General features: G+C 46.3%; 1 protein-coding gene across 11 annotated transcripts in view; it reads right to left on the minus strand.

The window, feature by feature from the left end:
- Positions 1–21,066, minus strand: part of ATP2B2 (ATPase plasma membrane Ca2+ transporting 2) — a 494,651-nt gene that overhangs the window by 87,620 nt on the left and 385,965 nt on the right. For all 11 annotated transcript variants that reach the window (XM_053668978.1, XM_053668979.1, XM_053668975.1 and 8 more), the window contains 3 exons: positions 14,780–14,977; positions 2,248–2,505; positions 1,066–1,191 (listed from right to left, as the gene is read on the minus strand). In XM_053668978.1, coding sequence (XP_053524953.1) covers positions 1,066–1,191; positions 2,248–2,505; positions 14,780–14,977 — 582 coding nt within the window. The remainder of the gene's footprint in view (positions 1–1,065; positions 1,192–2,247; positions 2,506–14,779; positions 14,978–21,066) is intronic.

The raw sequence follows: 21,066 nt of genomic DNA on the forward strand, positions 1-21,066 counted from the left end.
GCATCTTCTTCACTCTTCTACTGTGGAATTAGTTGTTTACTGGTCTGCTTATCCCAGCCTAACTGGACTGGAGGCTCCTGCAATCAGAGGTGGGTCCCACTGCTCAGCCCAGGGCCACTCCCAGAGTAGCTGACCAAGGGTTTCCTGAGCACTCCTGGACAATAAGTCCTTTTGGGTGTCCCTGTTAAAGGGAAGGTGGTTACCTGGCTGGTGTCTCACCTCTGCAAGGGCTCCCCACTTCTTCTCTTACCCTCTGCAGCATCCAGACTGAGGTTTTAAAAATGTAAATGCAATCAGCTCACGTTTATAACTATTACAGAGAATCCTCATTACACTAAAAAAATTCCCAAACTCCTGACCATGCCCATGAGGCCTGACATCTGGCTCCTCCAGATCTCCATCTTGCTCACAGTTCTCCAGCACAATACTGCCTTTGGGCCTTTGCACTTGCTGCCTAGTTCTTACTGCCTAGTGTACTTTCCCCTGGATAGTCACAGGGCCAGCTCCTGCTCATCTGTCATACCTCAGCTCACATGTGACCTCCCCAGCCATGGCCTCCCAATTTTGGTCACACACCTACCACCCTCTGGAATTTTCCCATTGCCTCTCTTTCTTCAATGACACCACAGCTCCTCAGGGCTGGGGCCTCATGGGCCTCATCCATTGCTGTTTCTCTAGCACCCAGCCTAGTGCCTAAGCACACAGGAGGTGCCCCAAACAACTGTCACTTGACTGGTTCTTTCTCATCCTTGATGAGAACAGTATTCAGTGTTTGCTTTTTCAGAAAACCAACTCACTAGAAGGTAAGTTTCATGAGGTCAGGGATTTGTTGATTTTATTCATTGCACTATCCCTAGAGTGGTGCCAAGTGCCCAGTAGGCTCAGGGAATGTTTTTTGGGGAAAAGGGAGGAAGTTCTTATTTAGGGCTGAGCTGGTCAGAGATCTGGAGCCAAGGACCAAAGTTCCTACCATTCTCCAGCCTCTTGAAGAGGACACAGGCACCCTCCTCCTCACTGGGTGGGAACTGGCAATGGGAGTAAGCCCGCTGTCGGGCTGCAGCTCACCTGACAGCAGCATGGGGTCCTTGTCCACAGACTTGCGCACCTGGTCAGACTCCCCTGTCAGGGAGCTTTCATCAATCTTGAGGTCATTGCCCTGGATGAAGAGGCCATCAGCAGGGAGGAGATCACCTGATGGGAGGAAGGTCAAGGAAGTCAGTAGGGTCTCAGGTAGCTGGAGAGGCTGGAATATTCCCCTAAAGTTATGATTATAAGGGAAGGTTCTTGATTGGGGACCAGCTCCCCAGAGCTCCCAGGGTGTAGGAACCAAGATGGCACCATCACAGGCCAATAAGAAGCTAAAGACTAGAGCCAAGGTGATTGGTACAAGGCCTAGAGGGCTGAGGTTGGGCCCCAAAACAATCCTAGCTCAAGTGGGCATGCTCTTTAGTTTATTAAGTGCATCTCTTGGCCTGGTGTGGTTTTGAGGCCTAGCTTTCTTAACAATTCATTTTCTGGTTTCAACTATGATGTGAGAAATTCTTTTGAAAGGGACTTATCCATCTTGGCTTGGTGGAGGTGACAACAGAACAGGCCCATATCAGAGGAAACCAAGCTCTCAAGGGCTGAATGAGGAGAGGTATACCCCAATTTCTCCCTCATATTCTGTCTCTCCTTTCCCAAGGACACAGCTCATCTCAACCCCTTTGGCACCAGCCTGCCCACTTTCTCCATGGCAGTATCATAGGCTTAGAATGTTCACTTACCTATGTCCACTCTCCATAACACCCTCCCTAGCCCAACAACCATCCATTAATAGCCAAATCAGGGATAGGAAGTAGATTTTATGTCATAAACCTACCTGAGTGTTAGTAGTCCTTGGAGTGTTGTATTGAGAAGGCTGCATCTAGGCTCTGAGCTGTGATTGGCTAATACTATCTGCTATGGTTGCAGATATTGAGAGTAGTAGCACATGTGCCATATATGTGCCATTTCTGAGTTAAATGGATTCTGAAATCCTACCCCTTCCAGAAAATAGTCTTTCATTTCCAAACGATCTCAAAAGACATCTTGACTTAGGATCAATCTTCAGGGACCCAACCCCTTCCCTGGGCAGGAAAGGGAAGGCTGGTTCCCTCTCCAACCAACTGGTTCCCTTCCCAACCAGCCTCTCAGGGTCTGCTTGGCTTGTCCCACCTCTGCCCAGACGCTAGCTTCAACACCTGGTTCTGTGGCTGGGACACTTACCATATTTGATTTGGGCGATGTCCCCAACCACAATCTCAGCTACAGGGATCTGAACCACCTGGCCAGCCCGGACCACAGTGAACTTCTGTTCCTGCTCGATGCGGCTCTGCAGGCCCCGGAACTGCTTCTCTTTGCTCCAGTCATTGAAGGCTGTGACCAGGACCACACAGATGACTGAGAGGAGGATGGCAGCTCCCTCGATCCAGCCTGCCTCTGCTTCCCCTTCATCCTCGGCCCCACCCTGGGCCGTGGCGCATCCTGCAGAGAGCAGAAGGAAGCAGGTGGGGTGGGGTCAGCTAGGTAGAAGGGGTCTTGTAGGCCTGGCTTTAAATCCCACTTCTGCCAAGCAAAAACTATTGATAATGAGATAATCATGATCTATTTATTCAGTGTGTCTGGGTGCCAAGCCCTGTGCAAAGTGCTTCATACACATTGTCTTAGAGCACTCACTCAGCTCATTTTACAAATGTGAACGCTGAGGCTTCTTAAAGAAGCCAAGTGACTTGCCTAGGCTAGGAAGGGCAAGACAAGGGTACCTGGCTTCAGAGCCTATTGTTTTAGTTACTTTGTTTTTTTGCTTTTGCTCCAGCCATGAGATCTTGGGTAAATGACTTCACCTCTCTGAACATCAGTTTTCTCATCTGTAAATAGGAATAATATTTTTTATCTTGAGGACCATTGTGAGGGTTGAAGTTTAAGGAGGTAAGGTTCATGGCATCTCCAGCACAGATCCGGCACAAAGGAGAGGCTTGATTAATGAAAAAAGAGAAAAATTAACAATGGAATAGAATGAGCTTAATCAATACTGCACCTGCTTTCAGGTCTAAAATGCAGTTTTTAAAAAAACATACTTTATTTATTATGGTATTACAGTTATCCCAATTTTTCCCTCTTTGTCCTCCTCTACCCAGTACCCCCATTCCCTTTGGCAATCCCCTCCCTTAGCTCATGTCCATGGGTCATGCATATAAGTTCTTCGGCTACTCCATTTCCTATACTGTTCTTAACATACCCCTGTGTATTTTGTACCTACCAGTTTGTATTTCTTAATCCCTGCATTCTTTCCCCTCATTCTCCCCCTTCCTCCTCCCAACTGATAACCATCCAAATGATCTCTATGTTTATGATTTTGTTTCTGTTCTGCTTGTTTGCTTAGTTTGCTTTTCAGATTCAGTTGTTGATAGTTGTGAATTTATTGCCATTTTAATGTTCATTGTTTTGATCTTCCTTTTTCCTAAATAAATACCTTTACTATTTTATATAATAATGGCTTGGTGATTATGAACTCCTTTACCTTTACCTTGTCTGGGAAGCACTTTATCTGCCCTGCTATTCTAAATGATAACTTTGCTAGATAGAGTAATCTAAGCTGTAGGTCCTTCATCACTTTGAGTACTTCTTGCCAGCCCCTTTTAGACTGCAAAGTTTCTTTTAAGAAATCAGTTGACAGTCTTATGGGAAGTCTTTTGTAGGTAACTATCTGTTTTTCTCTTGCTGCTTTTAAGATTCTCTCTTTGCCTTTAACCTTTGGCATTTTAATTATGATGTGTCTTTGTGTGGTTCTCTTTGTGTCCATCTTGTGTGGGATTCTGTGCTTCCTGAACTTGTACGTCTACTTGCTTCACCAAATTAGGGACGTTTTCTTTCATTATTTTTTTCAAATAAGCTTTCAATTTCTTGCTCTTGCTCTTATACTTCCAGCACCCCTATGATTCAAACATTGGTACATTTGAAGTTGTCCCAGAGGCTGCTTACACTATCCTTGTATTTTTTTAAATTCATTTTTCTTCTTGTTGTTCTGATTAAATGCTTTTTTCTTCCTTGTGTTTCAAATCATTGATTTGATTTTCGGCTTCATCCACTCCACTGTTGACTCCCTGTGAATTTTTCTTTATTTTACTTAGTGTAACCTTCATTTCTGCCTGGGTTTATTTTTATGCCATTGAAGTACCCAATGAGTTCCTTGAGTATTCCTAATAACTAGTGGTTTGAACCCTGCATGTGATAGATTGCTTATCTACATTTTGTTATCTCCATCTTCTTCTGGAGTTTTGTTCTATTCTTTCATTTGGGTCATGTTTCTTTGCTCCTCATCTTGGTAGTCTCCCTGTGTTTGTTTCTATGTATTAGGTATTAGAGCTGCTTTGACTCTGTGTCTTAGTAGCATGGCCTATTGTAGAAAAGTGCACCTGTAATTTGATGGGGAAGAGCCTTAGGTAATTGTCAGGGCGAGGCAACCCGTGTGAACCAGGTTGATGGAGTCTCAGATATGGTGTCACCACTCTGTGGCTCTGTAGGTGGCAGGGCTCAAAAAAGGTACAATGGCTGCTGTCTGCAGTTCTGTCTGGGAGGAAGCTGTCCTCTAGTTTTCACCCTGATGCCAGACACTTCAATTCCTCCCCATATGCCACTGGTGCTCTTCCAGCTGCTGCCCCAGTGCTGGAGCCCAGAGGGAGTAAGTCTGGGTAAGTTCTAAGAGCACTGTGGGCCCTTTAAGAAGAGACACCCAAGAATCCTGCAGTTTCTTCTGCCACCCCAACTCCCACTGGTTTTTACAGACAGAAGTTATGGGGACTTATCTTCCTGACACTGGAACCCTGGGCTGGGTGGTCTGGTGTGGGGCTAAGATCCCTTGCTCCTGAGGTATCCCTTCCCAATTTTTTCCATTACACATGGGTGTGGGACTGCCTGTTCTCCATCTCCATCCCTCTTACCTGTCTGGATGAATGGACCTCTTTAACTCTTTGGTTGTCAGGCTTCCATCCAGCTCAATTTTATGACAATTTTAGGTAACAGCTGTTCTGTAATTTAGTTATAATTTTTGATGTGATTGTGCAAGGAGGGGAGTTGTGTTTACCTATGCCTCCATCTTGACTGGAAGACCCCCTGCCCTGACAATGCATTTTGTTGATGTCTTCTCCTATTTTCCCACCAACTATGAGGCAGGTCTCTGGGCTAGGGGGTGGGGGTTACAGCACTGGACCTGACCTCTGATGAGTTGTCCTAATCCTACTGCTGTCCCTGTATGACCCTGGTAAGTCACTGCCTTCTCTGAACTGCAGCATCCTCATCTGCAAAATGGGGTCACTGAGACTACTTCCTAGGCTCAAGGAGAAGAAGGTGAGAGCTCTGGCCTATGCTCAGCCATAGGAGCTTCTTACTTGGCCTTTGTTGGATTTGAGCCCCTACTACACAGTGAGTATACCCACATTCCATCTGAACCACTTGTGTGACCTACAGTGACCCTACACCATTGCTCCATTGTACCTCCCAATCTGAGGCCTGCCAGGTCTACCATGTGAAATAGAAAAAGGAAAAACACCACACACATTTAATGCTGAGTGCTAGGGCCTTTCCAAGACCTTCCACACATTCTGTCTCTTGCTTTCCCATGATCCAGAGAGTAAATAGTATATACTCCATTAACTGATGAGAAAACAGAGGCCTGGAGAGGTAAGGTAACACAGCCAAGGTGATCGCTGCAGCCAGGACTAGCTCAGGCCCTTTTTTCCACTGTGGGGTGTGTAGGGGAGGTGGAGAACGGCCCTTTCCATGTCTGACCATCCATGCCTAGAAAACTCAGGATAATTAGTTCTCTTCCACAGGGGCTGAGCTACTTGCAAGACTTGCTATATGCCAAGCATTCACTTTAATCTTCAAGCTGGCTGAAAAAAGTGAAGCAGTTCAGAGAAGGGCAGTGACTCACCTGGAGTTGCACAGCAAATCTGGGCTTTGAATCCAGGCCTGGGCCTAGAGTCTGACACTGGACCTAGCCTGCCCACTGTTCTTGTGCCCAGCACCCCCTCTGCCACACACTGGCATCATGTGGAAAAATGGAAAATATTGCCATACACCTATGGCTGATCATCTGGAAGTCCAATTCAACCCCAGGAAGAGAGCAGCAGTTTTAAGAGACCCCAGCAGGAGCATCTGGGAAAGCCAGCACTCAGAAGCAACATGACAAGAAAGCTAAGTGTTACCAGGGAATGTTTCTCAGCTCCCAGATCCCAGGAGGGTTTAGGCTCAGCTGGTGTGTCCATGCTGGGGATGGTGAAGAATCACTGTGGTCCAGCAGCGTGTGTGGCTGGAAAATTCCACAGGTTTTCACTGAACCGGCTGTTCCCTGCAGGCTAGTTAACAACCACATTAATGCATAGGGTTCTCAAAGCTACTTTTTTTTCCCCTTTGGGAATTTCAAGACTTTTCCATTAATTTTAAATCATTTAACTGGACCAGCCTTTGATGGTAATGGTACTCATAATTGTGCTGATGATAACTGACATTGGACCAGCCCTGAGTTCAAATCCCAGCTGTACTATTTAACTGCTGCGTGCCCATGGGCTAGTTACTGAACCACAGTGCCTTGGTTTTCTCATCTGCAGAATGTGGGTAATGACAGGTGCTCCCTGCTAGGTGGCTGACAGGACTCAGGGTGAGCCTTTATGTAAAGCATCTGTGGCAGTGAGCACCCAATAAAGGCTCAGTTAAAGCTGCTGCTTTCTGCTGCCCAGCATTTGTTTGGTGCGCACTACTGCCTTTGAGTCCCACCAGCAGCCTTGAGCCTTGAGTCCCACATTACAGAGGAGATACAGCCACATTTCGGACCATGTGAGGACAGGAGCAGGGGAACTAGGGTGGCCCTCTATCACCATGAATGATACCAATAGAACCCCCCCCCCCAAACTGGAAAACACAGTTGAACCTTGCTAAATAGTAACCCAGTATATGAAAATGCATTCTCTTGGACTCCAGAGGAGTGATTTGAGATACAGAGCCCAGTGCTTGATTTTATAGGACTTTTGTTATCTCCTGCCCCTGCTACCTACTCTTTACATGGGAAAGCTATTCTTTCCCCCTTGTGTGCTTTGTCATTGGGCCTCCCATTAGTTACCAAAAAACATTTAGCACACTTACAGACAGCTCAGGACAATGGAACACCTTCAGGTTCTAGAACTGGAAAGACTTGGCTTCAAACCCAGGCTCTTCTGTGTGACCAAGAGTGAGTGACTTGGCCTCTTTTAGCCTGAGTTTGGACAGCTGTACAGTGGGATGACCACAGGGACTTTGTGAACCCAGGACCTAGTAAGGGCCTGGCACGTGGTACACGATGAATATTGGTTCTGTCCTGTTTTCATGAGCTGCTCTCCTTGGACTGGCTTCTGGAAGCCAAGGCACAATGGTTGAGAGGGATTTGCAGCCTGTTGCCTTGACTCCCAGCCATGTCTGCTGCCCTTGCAGATGTGGTACCAAAGAGCCTCCTGGGCACTCACTTTGCCAGCAAAAGCCCATTAACTTTTATATCCTCTGAGAACTATCTGATGGTTACAGGGTATCTTGGAATGACCAGAAAGGCAGGGTGTGTAGCCACTGAGAGCCACTGGGCCCTGGGAACAACTCCTGCTGCCCCTGGTACAATTAGGGGGAAGAGCCAGGAAGGGGAAGGAAGAAGGGAGCAGTCAGGCCTTGCTGAGATCTCCTCTGGGTCACCCTCAGACTAGGGCAGGGACAGGATCTAGAGTTTGTAACCACTGGGCCTGGGGAACCCCCAGCTGCTTTCCCTGGACCTGGGGTTTTCTAGGATGTGGACTTTTGCTCTGTGTGACCTTGGGGACCCTATGTGGCCTCTCTTGGGCCCCCTCTGTTTAATCAGTAAAACGAGGAAGCTACCTCCTAGGTGGACCAGGGCCTGCCAACAAATAAAGGCCCCAAAACTGGTCAAGCCACAAATACTTTCTAAGCACCTACTATGTACTTGTCACTCTGCTGGCACTTTGGTACTTGGGTAGCTGTCATGGGCAGAGAGCTGGGAGCAGGGTTGTGCCAATACCAGCCCTGCTACAAACATGCTGTGTGACCTTGACAAGTGTCTGGAGATCTCTGAGCTGAGCAAGAAAACAGGGAAGGGCTGTGGGTGCTACAAGGCACTCTAAAGCCTGTCAGCCAATCACCAGCACCGTTTTTTACATTACTGATGAAGCCTATGTTTGGCATGGAGGTGGTCCAGGCAACATGGATGATCCAGAGCTCAGAGCTTGGAGCTCAGGCCAGGGTTTGGGTGTCAGGGAGGTATAGGTATCGTCGCAAATTTCGGGAATTTACTCTGCAGGACTAGAGTGTGCACTGCTGCCCTCATCAACCCAGACCGCGGTCTGCACTAGTGTCTCAGCTGGAGGCAGGGAGGGGCAATAAAAAGAAACAGAAGGCTTAGGTTTCAAATCCACCCCTATTGTGTACAAGCTGTGTGACCTTAGGCAAGGTCTTCCCCACTCTGGGCCTTGGTTTCTACCTCCTGATGATGAAGGTGACCACAGCCATATGCCTGGAGGGCTCTGGGGAAGCTCTTCTTGGCACATACTGGGAGCTCTATGTGTGCTCCCACTGCACCCCTTCCACCACTTGCCCTCTGAATTCAAATCTTGCATTGAATTGGGTCACATGAGGTCACTTTCTCAGCTGGCACTGCATCAATCCTGTCTCTTTCTATAGGATAGGAGCGAGGGCTCAGAAGCCAGAATGTCTCTGTCTGAGTCATGACTCTGCTTCTTACAGAGTGTGACAGAGCACGCAATTTTTTATCACAGGGCCTTGGTTTCTTAGATAATGACAACATCTACCCACAGAGTTGTTGTGAGGATCAAATGAACTTCTCGACTAGTGGTAGCTATAAAAATAGTAAGAACAATTATTATATTTTTGTGTTGCACCCTTAGCTCTGTTCAAGGGTTATTCAAATAGCCATGTACAATCTTCTACATTTTCTATAAAACTTCTGCAAGGAATGCTGCCCATTATTTATCTCTTATAATGTCCTATCTGAAATTTCATCCCAGAATTCATTGTCAGGGGACATACTATCTTCCTAAAGAACTATTTTTCCTCTGTTCTTGCATAACTTGAGCTATGCAAATCATCCTAATTCCCTTTCTGCCTTGGCTGCCAGGAAGTTAAAAAAAATCAAATTTATATACCAATCATAGTGCCAACATAGTTGGTTTATTTGTTTCCATTCCTTTTTCTGTCTGGCTTTTTATTTAACCTCATAGTATGTCTTTAAACCCTTTTTAGAGAGATGTCATGCAGAAAAAGAAATCAAGTTAGTAATATTATGCATAAAATTGAGGCAGTTCACATAAAAAACTTGGTTATCTGGTTTCCTGGGCAACTCTAGTTTGGGAGGAGACAGGGGAATAGGTGTTCATGAAACCTGAGAGATGACATCTGCATATGGGGAAATGAGGCTCAAAATGGTTAATTCTTATATGTTGTTCCCTTTTTATTTGTTTGCCTGAAGCAGCAAACCTCATACAATAATCTACTAATGCAGCGTATTCATTAGAAAACATCAAGTGGATCAAGACAGCTTCCAGCCAAGATAGAGGCATAGGTAAATATGCTTAGCTTCCTTGCACAAACAAAAGAAGAATAACAACCAATTTAAAAACAAAAAACAACCAGTATTGCCAGAAAATCAAATTGTCTGGAAGTCTCACAACCAAGGAGTTAAACAAACATTCATCCAAACTGGTAGGAGGGACAGAGACGGGCAGCTGGGGAGGCAAGGACACATGACAAGGCGGTGTCTGGTGGACCAGGATATCCCACATTCACATGCAGATAAGCTGGGAGGAGCAACTAGGGAATGAGACAGACCATGCATCCAGGGTTCCAGTGCAGGAAACCAAAACCTCAAAATCTCTGGCTATAAAAACCTGTGGTGGTTGCAGTGGCAGGAGAAACTCCTAGGCTCACAGGAGAGTCTGTTGGAGGGGACTACAGGGTCCTAGAACATACACAAGCCCACCCACCTGGGAAACAGCACCTGAAAGGGCACAATCCACTTGTGGGAAGCAAGAGAAGTGACTGAAAGTGGGGAGAGAGCCAAGCAGGCTGCACTGTTCCCTCTCTGACCCCTCCCTCAAAGACAGCACCACAATGCTACAAAGTGGGTTGTCCTGCACTAGTGAAAACCTAACGCTCAGTCCCATACTAAGTACCAGGTGCGCCAAGATAAAGAAATATGGCCCAAATGAAAGAACAAATCAAAACCCCAGAAAAGGAACTAAGAGACGAGGAGATAAGCCAACCTATCAGACACAGGATTCAAAACACTGGTAATCAGGATGCTCACAGAAATGGTTGAGTATAGTCACAAAATAGAGGAAGAAGTGAAGGCTATACAAAATGAAATTAAAAAAATATATAGGGACTTCTGCCAAGATGGAGGTGTAGGTGGAAACACTGTACCTTCTCACACAACCAGGTTTAAAGACAACAAAGTTTTAGCAACAAAAACGCAGCCAAACCACAGAAATTGAACTATACTGAAGTCCGACAACAACGAACCATTCAGCCAGACTGGTAAGAGGGGCAGAGCCAGCACCAGAATGGGGTCAGGCAGGAAAGATCCACCAGACCGACCCAGGTGCTCGACCCAGCTGCGCAGGCAGCTGTGGGCAGATCCCAGGTGTGGGGTAGCAATGAGCGGACCCACTGAGGGCTGACTGCGGTCACACATTCACACGTAGATAAACCAGGCAAAGGAGTGAGCAGTGAAACAGACCGGGCAGGACCCAGTGGTGGGAAGCAGCAGAGGGGACTGCTATTGCCCCTCTTTGACCCTGCCCCCACATACAGCGTCACAACTCAGCGACCTGGGTGGCCCCACCCTGGCAAACAACTAAGGCTCCCCTCCTCATACATAACAGGCACGAACAGACCAAAACATAACTGAAGAAGAACTCAAAGTCCCAGAGCTGATAAATCTAAGCGAACAAGAAATTGTCAAACTTTCAGATGCACAGTTCAAAACACTGGTGATCAGGATGCTCACAGAACTGGTTGATTTTAGTCACAAACTAGAGGAATAAATGAAGGCTAAACTAATTGAAATGAAGGGAAATGCACAGGAAACCAATAGTGATGGAAAGGAAACTGGGACTCAAATCAAAGGAGTAGACCAGAAGGAAAAAAAAAAATGACCAAACAGAAAACTATGAAGAAACAAGAATTCAAAAAAATGAGGAGAGGATTAGGAACCTTTAGGACATCTTTAAATGCTCCGACATCCGAATTATAGGGGTACCAGAAGGGGAAGAGGAACAGCAACAAGTGGAAAACTTAGCTGAACAAATAATAAAGGAGAACTTCCCCAATCTGGCAAAGGAAATAGACTTCCAGGAAATCCAGGAAGCTCAGAGAGTCCCAAAGAAGTTGGACCCAAGAAGGAACACACCAAGGCACATCATCATTACATTAGCCAAGATTAAAATGAAGGAGAGAAGCCTAGAACAGCAAGAGATAAGGGGAAAATCACCTACAAAGGAGTTCCCATCAGACTGTCAGTGGATTTCTTGAAAGAGACCTTACAGGCAAGAAGGGGCTGGAAAGAAGTATTCCAAATCATGAAATCCAAAGACCTACATCCAAGATTGCTCTATCCAGCAAAGCTTTCATTTAGAATGGAAGGACAGATAAAGTGCTTCTCAGATAAGATCAAATTCAAGGAGTTCATCATCACCAAGTCCTTATTATATGAAATGTTAAAGGGACTTATCTAAGAAAAAGAAGATAAAAAATACGAACAGTGAAAGGACAGCAAACTCACAGTTATTGACAACCACACCTAAAGCAAAAGCAAACTAAGAGGACAGCTAGATCAGGAGCAGAACCATAGAAATGAAGATCATATGGAGGGGTAGCAACAGGGGAGTGGGAGGAGGAGAAGTGGGGAGAAGGTACAGAAAATAAGTAGCATAGATGGTAGGTAGAAGATAGATAAAGGGGAGGGCAAGAATAGTAGGGGAAATATAGAATCTAAAGAACTTGAGACACATGGTCATGAACTAAAGGGGGGGAATGGTGGGGAAGGGGGTGTGCAGGGTGGAGGGGAATGAAGAGGGGAAATAGAACAACTGTAATGAAATAATCAATAAAATATATTAAAAATATAAATACAAAATATATACAGAGAATCAACAGTTAAAAGAAGGAAACAGGGACTCAAAGATTTGAAATAGAAGAAAGAAATAAACATTCAACTGGAACAGAATAAAGAAACAAGAATACAAGAAAATGAGGAGAGGCTTAGTAACCTCAGGGACAACTTTAAATGTGCCAACATCTGAATCATAGGGGTGCCAGAAAGAGAAGAGGAAGAACAAGAAATGGAAAACTTATTTGAAGAAATAATGAAGGAGAACTCCCCCAGTCTGGCAAAGGAACTAGACTTGTAAGTCTAGGAAGCTCAGAGAGTCCCAAAGAAGTTGGATCCAAGGCAAAACACACCAAGATGCATCATAATTAAATTACCCACAATTAAATATAAGGAGATAACCTTAAAAGCAGCAAGAGAAAATGAGATAGTTACCTACAAAGGAATTCCCATAAGACTATCAACTGGTTTCTCAAAAGAAATGTTGCAGGCAAGAAGGGGCTGGAAAGAAGTATCTGAAGTTGTGAAAGGCAAGGACCTACATCCAAGATTACTTTATCCAGCAAGGCTATCATTTAGACTGGAAGAGCAGATAAAGTGCTTCCCAGATAAGGTCAAGCTAAAGGAGTTCATCGTCACTAATCCATTAGTATATAAAATGTTAAAGGGACTTATCTAAGAAAAAGAAGATCAGAACTATGAACAGTACAATGACAATAAACCCTTAACTATCAACAAGCGAACCTAAAACAAAAACAAACTCAGCAAACAACTAGAAAGGGGGCAGAATCACAGAAATGGAGATCACGTGGAGTGTTATCAGTGGGGAAGGGGAGGAGGGAGAATGTGGGGAAGAGGTACATGGAATAAGAAGCATAAATGGTGGGCAAAAAACAGACAGGCGGAGGTTAAGAATAGTATAGGAAATGGAGAAGCCAAAGAACTTATATGTATGACCGGCAGGGTCAGTACCCACTGGGCATCTGCATGTACCAGGCTGTCAGATACTGTTCACGTGTCCCTTCATCACCTCCTCATAATAACTGTTCCAGGTGGGATCATTTGCCCTGTTTTGTAAATGAAGAAACACGATGAGAGAAGAAAAGTGATTTGCTTAAAGTCATACAGTTGAGAAGTGATAGACACACGATTCTTACCCAGGGGGCTTCTTCAGAAAGTGTCTTTGACCATTATTTCTCCTTCCACATTTGGAGGGGCGGGGGTTAGGGAGAAGAAGAAGAGTCTTCTTTTTTTTTTTTTAAAGATTTTATTTATTTATCTTTAGAAGGGAAGGAAGGAGAGAGGGAGAGAAATATCAATTCATGGTTGCTTCTCATGCAACCCCTGCTGGGAACTGGCCTGCAACCCAGGCATGTGCCCTGACTGGGAATCAAACTGCGATCTTTTGGTTCACAGGCCCATGCTCAATCCACTGAGCTACACCAGCCAGGGCTAAGAACAGTCTTCTTGAGGCAAAACTTGCCATCCTGATCTTCTAGGACAGAGGCTGGCAAACTTCCTCTCTCAAAGGCTAGATAAGCAAGTGGGTCATATAGTTTTTGTTGTATCTACTGGACTCTGCCATTGTAGTGGGAAAGCAGCCACAGACAATATGAAAAAGAAATGGGGGTGTTCCAACAAAACTTAATATTTACACAATGAAATATGAATTTCATATAAAAGTTACATGTCACAAAGTAGTATTATTTTTATTTTTTCAACCATTAAAAAATGTAAAAACCAATCTTAGCTCATGGGTCATAGAAAAGCAGGAAAGTGAGCTCGATTTGGCCTGTGGGCTGTAATTTGAAATCACAGTTCTAGAATATTTGGTGCATATATTTTTTTCACAGTTGCACTCCTCAATGAGTGAGCGACTTGGGGTTCTGAGGAGAAGTCCAGCTTTAAAGCTGAAGGAGGGTCCTTCAGAAGCTGGAGCACCCAGTGGGCAGGGAACCTGAGCAAGACCTCTGTGAATGGGGCTGAAGCACCATGAAATAAGAGTGTAAATGCAGCCCTACAGGCAAGCAATTTGGGGACTTTGTCCTCAGATGGGAGAGTGGGGAGCCATCGTATGTCAGAGAGCACTCTGGACATACGTCTGGAGGTACCCTCACTTGGACTCCTTTTAACAGAACCATACTCTCTCAGGGATGGACCTGGGCAGCAGTTTTTCTAACAAGCTCCACTCATTAAAACCTAAAGACTCTTCATTACTTGGGTGACCATGAGCAAGTTAATGCACTTCTTTGTGTCTTAGTTCCCTTGTCTGTAAAATTGGCATAATCATGGACCTTCCCTCATGGGGCTGTTAGAAGGACAAGATCTCAGCCCAGAGCTTGGCATGCTGTAAGTGCTCAATAAATGATCACTATAATTATTACTATTGTTGGCCTAGCCCTTGCATTTCACACCTGGGAACACTGGAGGCGGGGCCCTGAGCCCAGGATCTGGCTCAGCCACTGATTGGCTGTGGATGCCTTTGGGCCTGGTTTCCTCACCTAGAAGGAGCAGTGGGCGTGAGCCCCAAGTGCCCCCTGGTGTGGCCAGGCACCCATGTTGCAGGGAGGGCAGCAGGGGTCTGAGGGCCCCCTGACTTACCTTCACTGCTCTCGCCAGGTGGGTGGTAGAAGGACAGCCCCAGGGAGATGATGGCCGCGATCTCCAGGATGATCAGCGTCACATCTTGTAGTGCTTCCCACACAAGCTGCAGGAAGGTTTTTGGCTTCTTTGGAGGTATAAAGTTTTGTCCAAAAATCTGCTTTCTCTTTTCCAGGTCTGGAGCGGTGCCTGGCAAACCTGCAGACAGAATGCAGAGAGGTTAGCCTGGAGGGCCCAGGAGAGAGACATACATTTCTGGAATTGTCCCAAGTGCGTCTGGCCACATGGCAAAGGATAACCTAGTGCTCACTGCTCCCCAGAACCTGTGAATGTGACCTTATTAGAGAAACTGGTCTTTGCAGATATGATTAAGGATCATGAGATGAGGTCACCCCGGATTATCCAGAAGAGCCCCAAACCTAGTGATCAGTGTCCTTGTAAGAGATGGAAGAGGAGAAGACACAGATGCAGAGGGAAAGAAGCCTGTGTGGAGATGGAAGTAGAGATTGGAGTGATGCAGCCACAAGCCAAGGAAATCCCAGAGCCAACAGAAGCTGGAAGAATGAAGGACTGGAATGTTCCCTAGAACCTTTGGAGGGAGCATGGCCCTGTCAATACTTTGATTTCAGATTTCTGGCCTCCAGAACTGTTAAAGAATTAATTTCTCTGGTTCAAAGCCACCTGGTTTGCGGTCATTTGTTACAGCAGCCACCATCATGCTGACCTTGCACTGCACCCTTGCTCCTGCTTTGCACTTGTCTGCCCTGCTGAGCACAGACTTAGATGCTTCTGCCTGGGTGCGAATCCCAGACTCTGCCCTTAGCTCACTGAGCCTTAGTGCCTTCATTTGCAATGGGGATGGTGAGTGTATGTAACCCACAGGTGCTTGTGAGCACTTCATGAGATAATTTATGCAGTCAATGAGTAGATGTTGAGTGCCTACGACATGCCTGGCACCGTTCTGGACCCTGGGATAGAACAGCAACAGGATAGAACAGCAAACAGGATAAAGCGCCTGCCCCAAGGAGCTGACTGCCCAGTGGACACACATGGACATTTTTGAGTGGTGCCTGGGGGTGGTGGATGTCCAACTGACGCTAGTGGTTATGGTTCCACCTTCTCTCAGGTGCATTTGTGCTGTGGAAGAGGAGCCTGAAACAGAAACCTCTCATGGTGGAAATTCAGGTGTGTGACAGAGGCCAGATCCAGTGGAAGGGGCCAGCTTCACTGGGTACTGGGTCCCTTCAAACGCAAGTGCTTCCCATTGCTTCTTTCTTTCTTTTGACGCTACACTGTGTCACCCCAAATCCCTGGCATGTCATTTAATTTTTCCCTAACCAGTGACCTGGTACACTTCCTGCCTTGCTCATGTTGTTCAGTGAGCTAGGAAAAGCCTTTCCTTCCATCTACGCTGATGAGGCCATTCTCAGGGCCCCATATGCTGTGAGGCCTTCCTTTCCACCCCAGGCAGACTGTATCTCCCAGCTGTCATCTCTAGCATGGCCTTGATCACAGCAGGGTTTGCCTGTTTTTGGGTTTGTGTCCCACCTGCGCCTTGGGGAAAAGACCAATTCTTTCCCTCAAGGCCTGGCACTTAAAGCCACCAACCACCTTAGAATCCTCCCACCCACTGGATGAAGGTGACATGCTCAAGTGTTATGAGCCTGGCCTGGGGTGTCATTGTGGAAAACACAGAACAAATAGTCCCCTGAAGCTGGGCAGTGTCTGTCTTGTCCCTGAGGCCAGCCTAACCCCAGATCATCTATGGTTTAATGAAGAAAGCTGAGGGGTGAACTGGGAGGGGAGAAGGAGGAACACATCTCATCAGATCTCTGCCTCAGTCCACCTGTAAGAAGGGGGAATCCAGAGGGATCCCCAGAATGACACCATTATTAGCATGCTGGGGTCAAGGTGATAAAACTTTCTGCTGTTATAGTTATGGGAACATGTGGTCTAATGTCACATAGTTATAGGATTCTAACAGTCTGTCATTTATTGGCTCATTCATCCATCCATTCATTCAATGCACATTTCTTGAAACTCCACTGTGGGCCCAGGCTGTGCTGGGTGCTAGGCAGAGTGATGTGAAGGGAAGAGCCCAGTGGCTCATGGATATAAAAGGTCAGTGGTTCTGGGAGTCCAGCAGTCTATGGCTCAGGGGTACTGGGAGATGGTCATGTTCCCATCTGGGGCTTAGGTGCTGAGCCTCCTCTAATGCTGACAGTGAGACTTCCATGGGGAGCCTCCAAGTGCCAGAGTGGCTGAGACCCTACAGGATAGCCCAGGGATAGCTCCTACACCCACCTTGCCTATTAGTGCAGGTAAGCTCTGCAGATCCAATGTCCTGCCTGTGCACTGAGAACGAGGGATTCCAGAGCTGGGTTATGACCATTTTACAGGTGGGTAGAATGAGGAATTCATGAGATCAAGCTCCTGCCTTGGGGGAGCTCCTTGGCCCTGAGAATCCAGGCCAGTCCTGTTCCAATCACACATGATGTAGTGCGATTCTAGGAACTGCAGGAAGGTTCCTTGTCTTTCTTCTTTTGTTTATTTCTATCCACAGCAAATGTTCGAAATTCTTCCACTTGGACTTCATTTCTTTAACTAAAAGTACCAGTTCCTTTGGATTCCCTGAGAGGGAAAGCCATAGTCAATTCTGGATATCATGGTGTCAGTGAGTTTCAGGCTTTTTTCCTGGGAGTGGGTTTTGACAAAGGGAAGAAGGGAGAACTGAAGAGGCTGGTGGGTCTCAGAGGAAGAGGGCTACGACCAGTCAACATTGACCTGTTGTAGCAGTTTTCTGTGCCTCTCGCCACCCAATTCCTTTCTCCGAGACTCCATTTCCCCATCTTGACAATATGGGAGTTCAATAGGATGAACGGGTCCTAAGGATCCAGGGTTCCAAGGTCTGTAAACCCTGAAGTGGCCCTGCTGGGGTCTGTTCATATTTTGGGACTCCTCATAAAGTTTGGTGTAAATAAAGAGCTTCACTAGGAAGTTTGGCGGAGGGTGGGGATAGCCCATGTCCATCTCCTGGGCCCCTTCTGACTGACTCAGAGAGAGGTGAGTTGCTGAATCTTCTGAGGGTCTGTGATTCAAACATTTTAGAGTCTACAGTGTGATCAGTTGAAAATGTGATTGTTCTCTAGTTCTGGGAATCTGGCTGGGGATCAGGGGGTTCGGTCACACTGGGGATTCACAGGCCCAACATTGAGACCCTGGGTCCTAGGACAGAGCAGAATAGCCTCTCTGTCATTTCCTCTACTCTGCTGGGTTGTGTCCTGCCCTGCCTCCCCACAGGCTTCTGTGAGCCCTTCTGTTTTTCAGAAATAACAGCTCACAAAATAAAAATATTTGTATTTTTTGCTAGGGCTATTTCCATGGTAAAAATTGTTAGGCAGTTTCCACAACAACAAACACCCCAGTAAATAAATGGGGCAAATAAAACGGGACAAGAACGTCAAGCGTTGAGGCTCATATGGGGACACTGAGGTGGCAGATGGTGGCCAGAAGGTCTCACTCATCTTTTTCTCTCAGGGGAAGGTGAGCTGAGCTGGAGCTGGGGATCCCAAACTCTAAGACTTGGATGGGGTTTAGACTCAGATGTCAAATCCTGGTTCTGAGTGACTCTGGTTAAGTGATTCTTGGTGCCTTGGTTTCCCCATCTGTAAAATGTGGTCAAGAGCAGGGCCTTCTGCACAGGAGTCGGGTGGGGCACAACAGGATACCTCCTGTAAGATCTGGTTTGTCTGCACCAGGTGAGAATCTCGTACTATTGCTGTCCCGTTTGAGGTGGTGTGGGTAATGCATCATTACCTCTTTGGAGGAGGAAGACTGGGCAGGTGGGATTTCACTAAGACAGGGAGGAAGGCCGTCAAGTGAAGACAAGCACTGTGGAAGAGCTGTGTGACTGCAGATAAGCTGGGGCCTCAGTTTCCTCATGTGTGATATGGGAGTTGGTAGTTCTGATACCTTGTATCCAAAAGACAGTGTTTTGAGGATCCACAGGCAGAACAGCCCATCAGGACCACCTGTCACTCCCTTCCCAGGAGTAGACTTGCATAGCCACATCCCTGGCTTCTGGCCGAAAATTAACAGGCCTAGTTTGGGGAGCGGAAATAACTGGGGCTGGTATGAGAGACAAATGATGTTGGTGATTCAAGTTAGATTAAAGAGCATCTCGCTGTTTAGCATATTAAAAATTGATATAGTGGGTCAAATATTGCAAGGCCAGCCAGGCCCTGAAAATTGAGAAACACAAATACCCAGGAATTGGTAGGGGATGTGGTGTGGGGTAGTGGGGTTCCAGACATTAGTTTCTTTTTGTGCAAGAGGTAGAGGGCAGAGCACTAAGCAAGGAGTCAGGTTTGTGGATGAACTTGGGCCAGTTGTTTCATTCTTAAGAGGCTCAGTTTTGTCATCAATAAAATGGGAGCAAAATAACCCCTAGACTGTGGTGAGCCATCCAGAGGGAAATGTGTGTGAATGCTCTCTAAACTGCAAAGTTGCAGTAAGTGTGCCTTCACAGTAAAAAATAGTCCAGCACCTGGAGTTAGAATTTGTGTGTTCTACTTATTACATAAAAGGAGAGAACCAAGTGCAGAGTGGGGGACTTAGTTGCAAAGGAATTATTTGTTTTAATGGCTTCCGGCTGTCATTGGATATTTGAGTAATCTTTGCCCCAAACTTCATCTCTATCCAGCCATCCTGGACACATACTATTTTTGTCCGCAGCCATTAAGTCTTTGCCTCTGCCAGTTCCCTAATTCCTCTGCTTAGAATGACTTCCTCTCTCTCAGCTATTTTGGATCCAGCCTTGAGTGCTACAAATGGTAGCCTCAGGCCATCAGAGGGGTTTTGTTTGGTTGGCGCTGTGTTTTAAACAAATGGAAAATTGTCACAAACATTAAAAACCTCAGGCTATTCCAAATAAACATCCTGATGTCTGGCTGGAGGGCATGTGCATGGACCTCTGGGAGCTGGACATTGTGATTGAAAGTCTCTGACCCAACACTGTCCTACCTTGGCTCTGGGGATGCAGTTCTTGTTAAGTGAGTGCCAGCTTAGGATATTTGGGGGGCAGAGAGGAGGACTTCCTTATGGGGGAGCTGAAGGTGGGTGGATGATGTAGGCAGGAGGGAAAGGAAGAGTGCATGCAGCAGCTGGACTACTGGCCATGGGTGTCCTGTCACAGATGCCAGGGCCCCAGGTACTCAGGAGCCTATTTAAAGAAGCCTGAGTTCCTCCTCCTGTATTCAGCCCCTTCAAGGTAGAGAAAGTAATTAGGGCTGTATTAGATGGTATGCATCCGATCACCCACTTACTCATTTAAATGATCAGCAAGTATTTATTGAGATGAGGAGCTGAACACTGCTCTATATATTGGGGACACTGCAGTGGGGAAGACTGGGCTGCCAGGAAAGGTTTCCTGGAGGAAGTGTAATTAGGTGATCTTGGAAGAAAAGGCAGGGGTTAATCAGGTATAGTGTATGGGTGTGGGGTGGAAGTCTTCAAAGGCATGAGAAACCCCAAAGGGTTCGGAAAAAGCCAATGTGACAGAAACATCCTTGGTTTGCCCCTCAGGAGAGAGAACAGATGGTCTCTACAGAAGAGGACACATCTCTCATGTGCCACAAAGGGTCATCATTATGCATGCCTTGTGGTGAGGATGAGGGGGTGATCTAACAGAATCTTTGGCTCATGGAACTTAACTTGTTGCCCTCTTCCCCTTGCCTGCCTGGTAGCTCAGCACTGAACTTGCAGTTCCCCTCTTGGAGCTGCACTGCAGTGGCACATATTATGCCTGTGAATCATCATCTTATTTCTCCTTTCTTCCCTCTGCTTGAATTCCTCACTTGAGTTGTTAAAAATCTTTCTGTATGAGACAAACTTTCATAAGCTGCTTTAGAGGTAGGACATGAATAGTCAGAATAAATAGGGGCTACAGAGGTAAGTAAAAGCACAGGGACCGGGTTAGAGGTCAGAATAAAGGGTCAAGATGAGACAATGAGATATGAAATATGACTTACTTTCTGCCCTGGTAACTGCAAACAGGGCTTTGCTCTTTCTGTGTATGGGGCACCAAAACAAGATCCCTCATGCTGACAGGCTGGGATCAATTAAAAGTAGGGGACTCTGGCCACTGGGAGGGCCTCAGAATGAGTTTTCCAGGTCATCAAGATGACTTCTGACCACCCCTGCTCTGAGACCTCCAGAGGATGAGCATCCTTGTTTCCAGCAAAGGGACCCAGGGAATTTTTTTCAACCCCTGTGGGAGCCGGACTGAA

This window comes from Artibeus jamaicensis, unplaced genomic scaffold (assembly GCF_021234435.1).
Source record: "Artibeus jamaicensis isolate MK-2021 breed Jamaican fruit bat unplaced genomic scaffold, CSHL_Jam_final contig_519, whole genome shotgun sequence".
In the NCBI taxonomy this organism is placed as follows: Eukaryota; Metazoa; Chordata; class Mammalia; order Chiroptera; family Phyllostomidae; genus Artibeus; species Artibeus jamaicensis.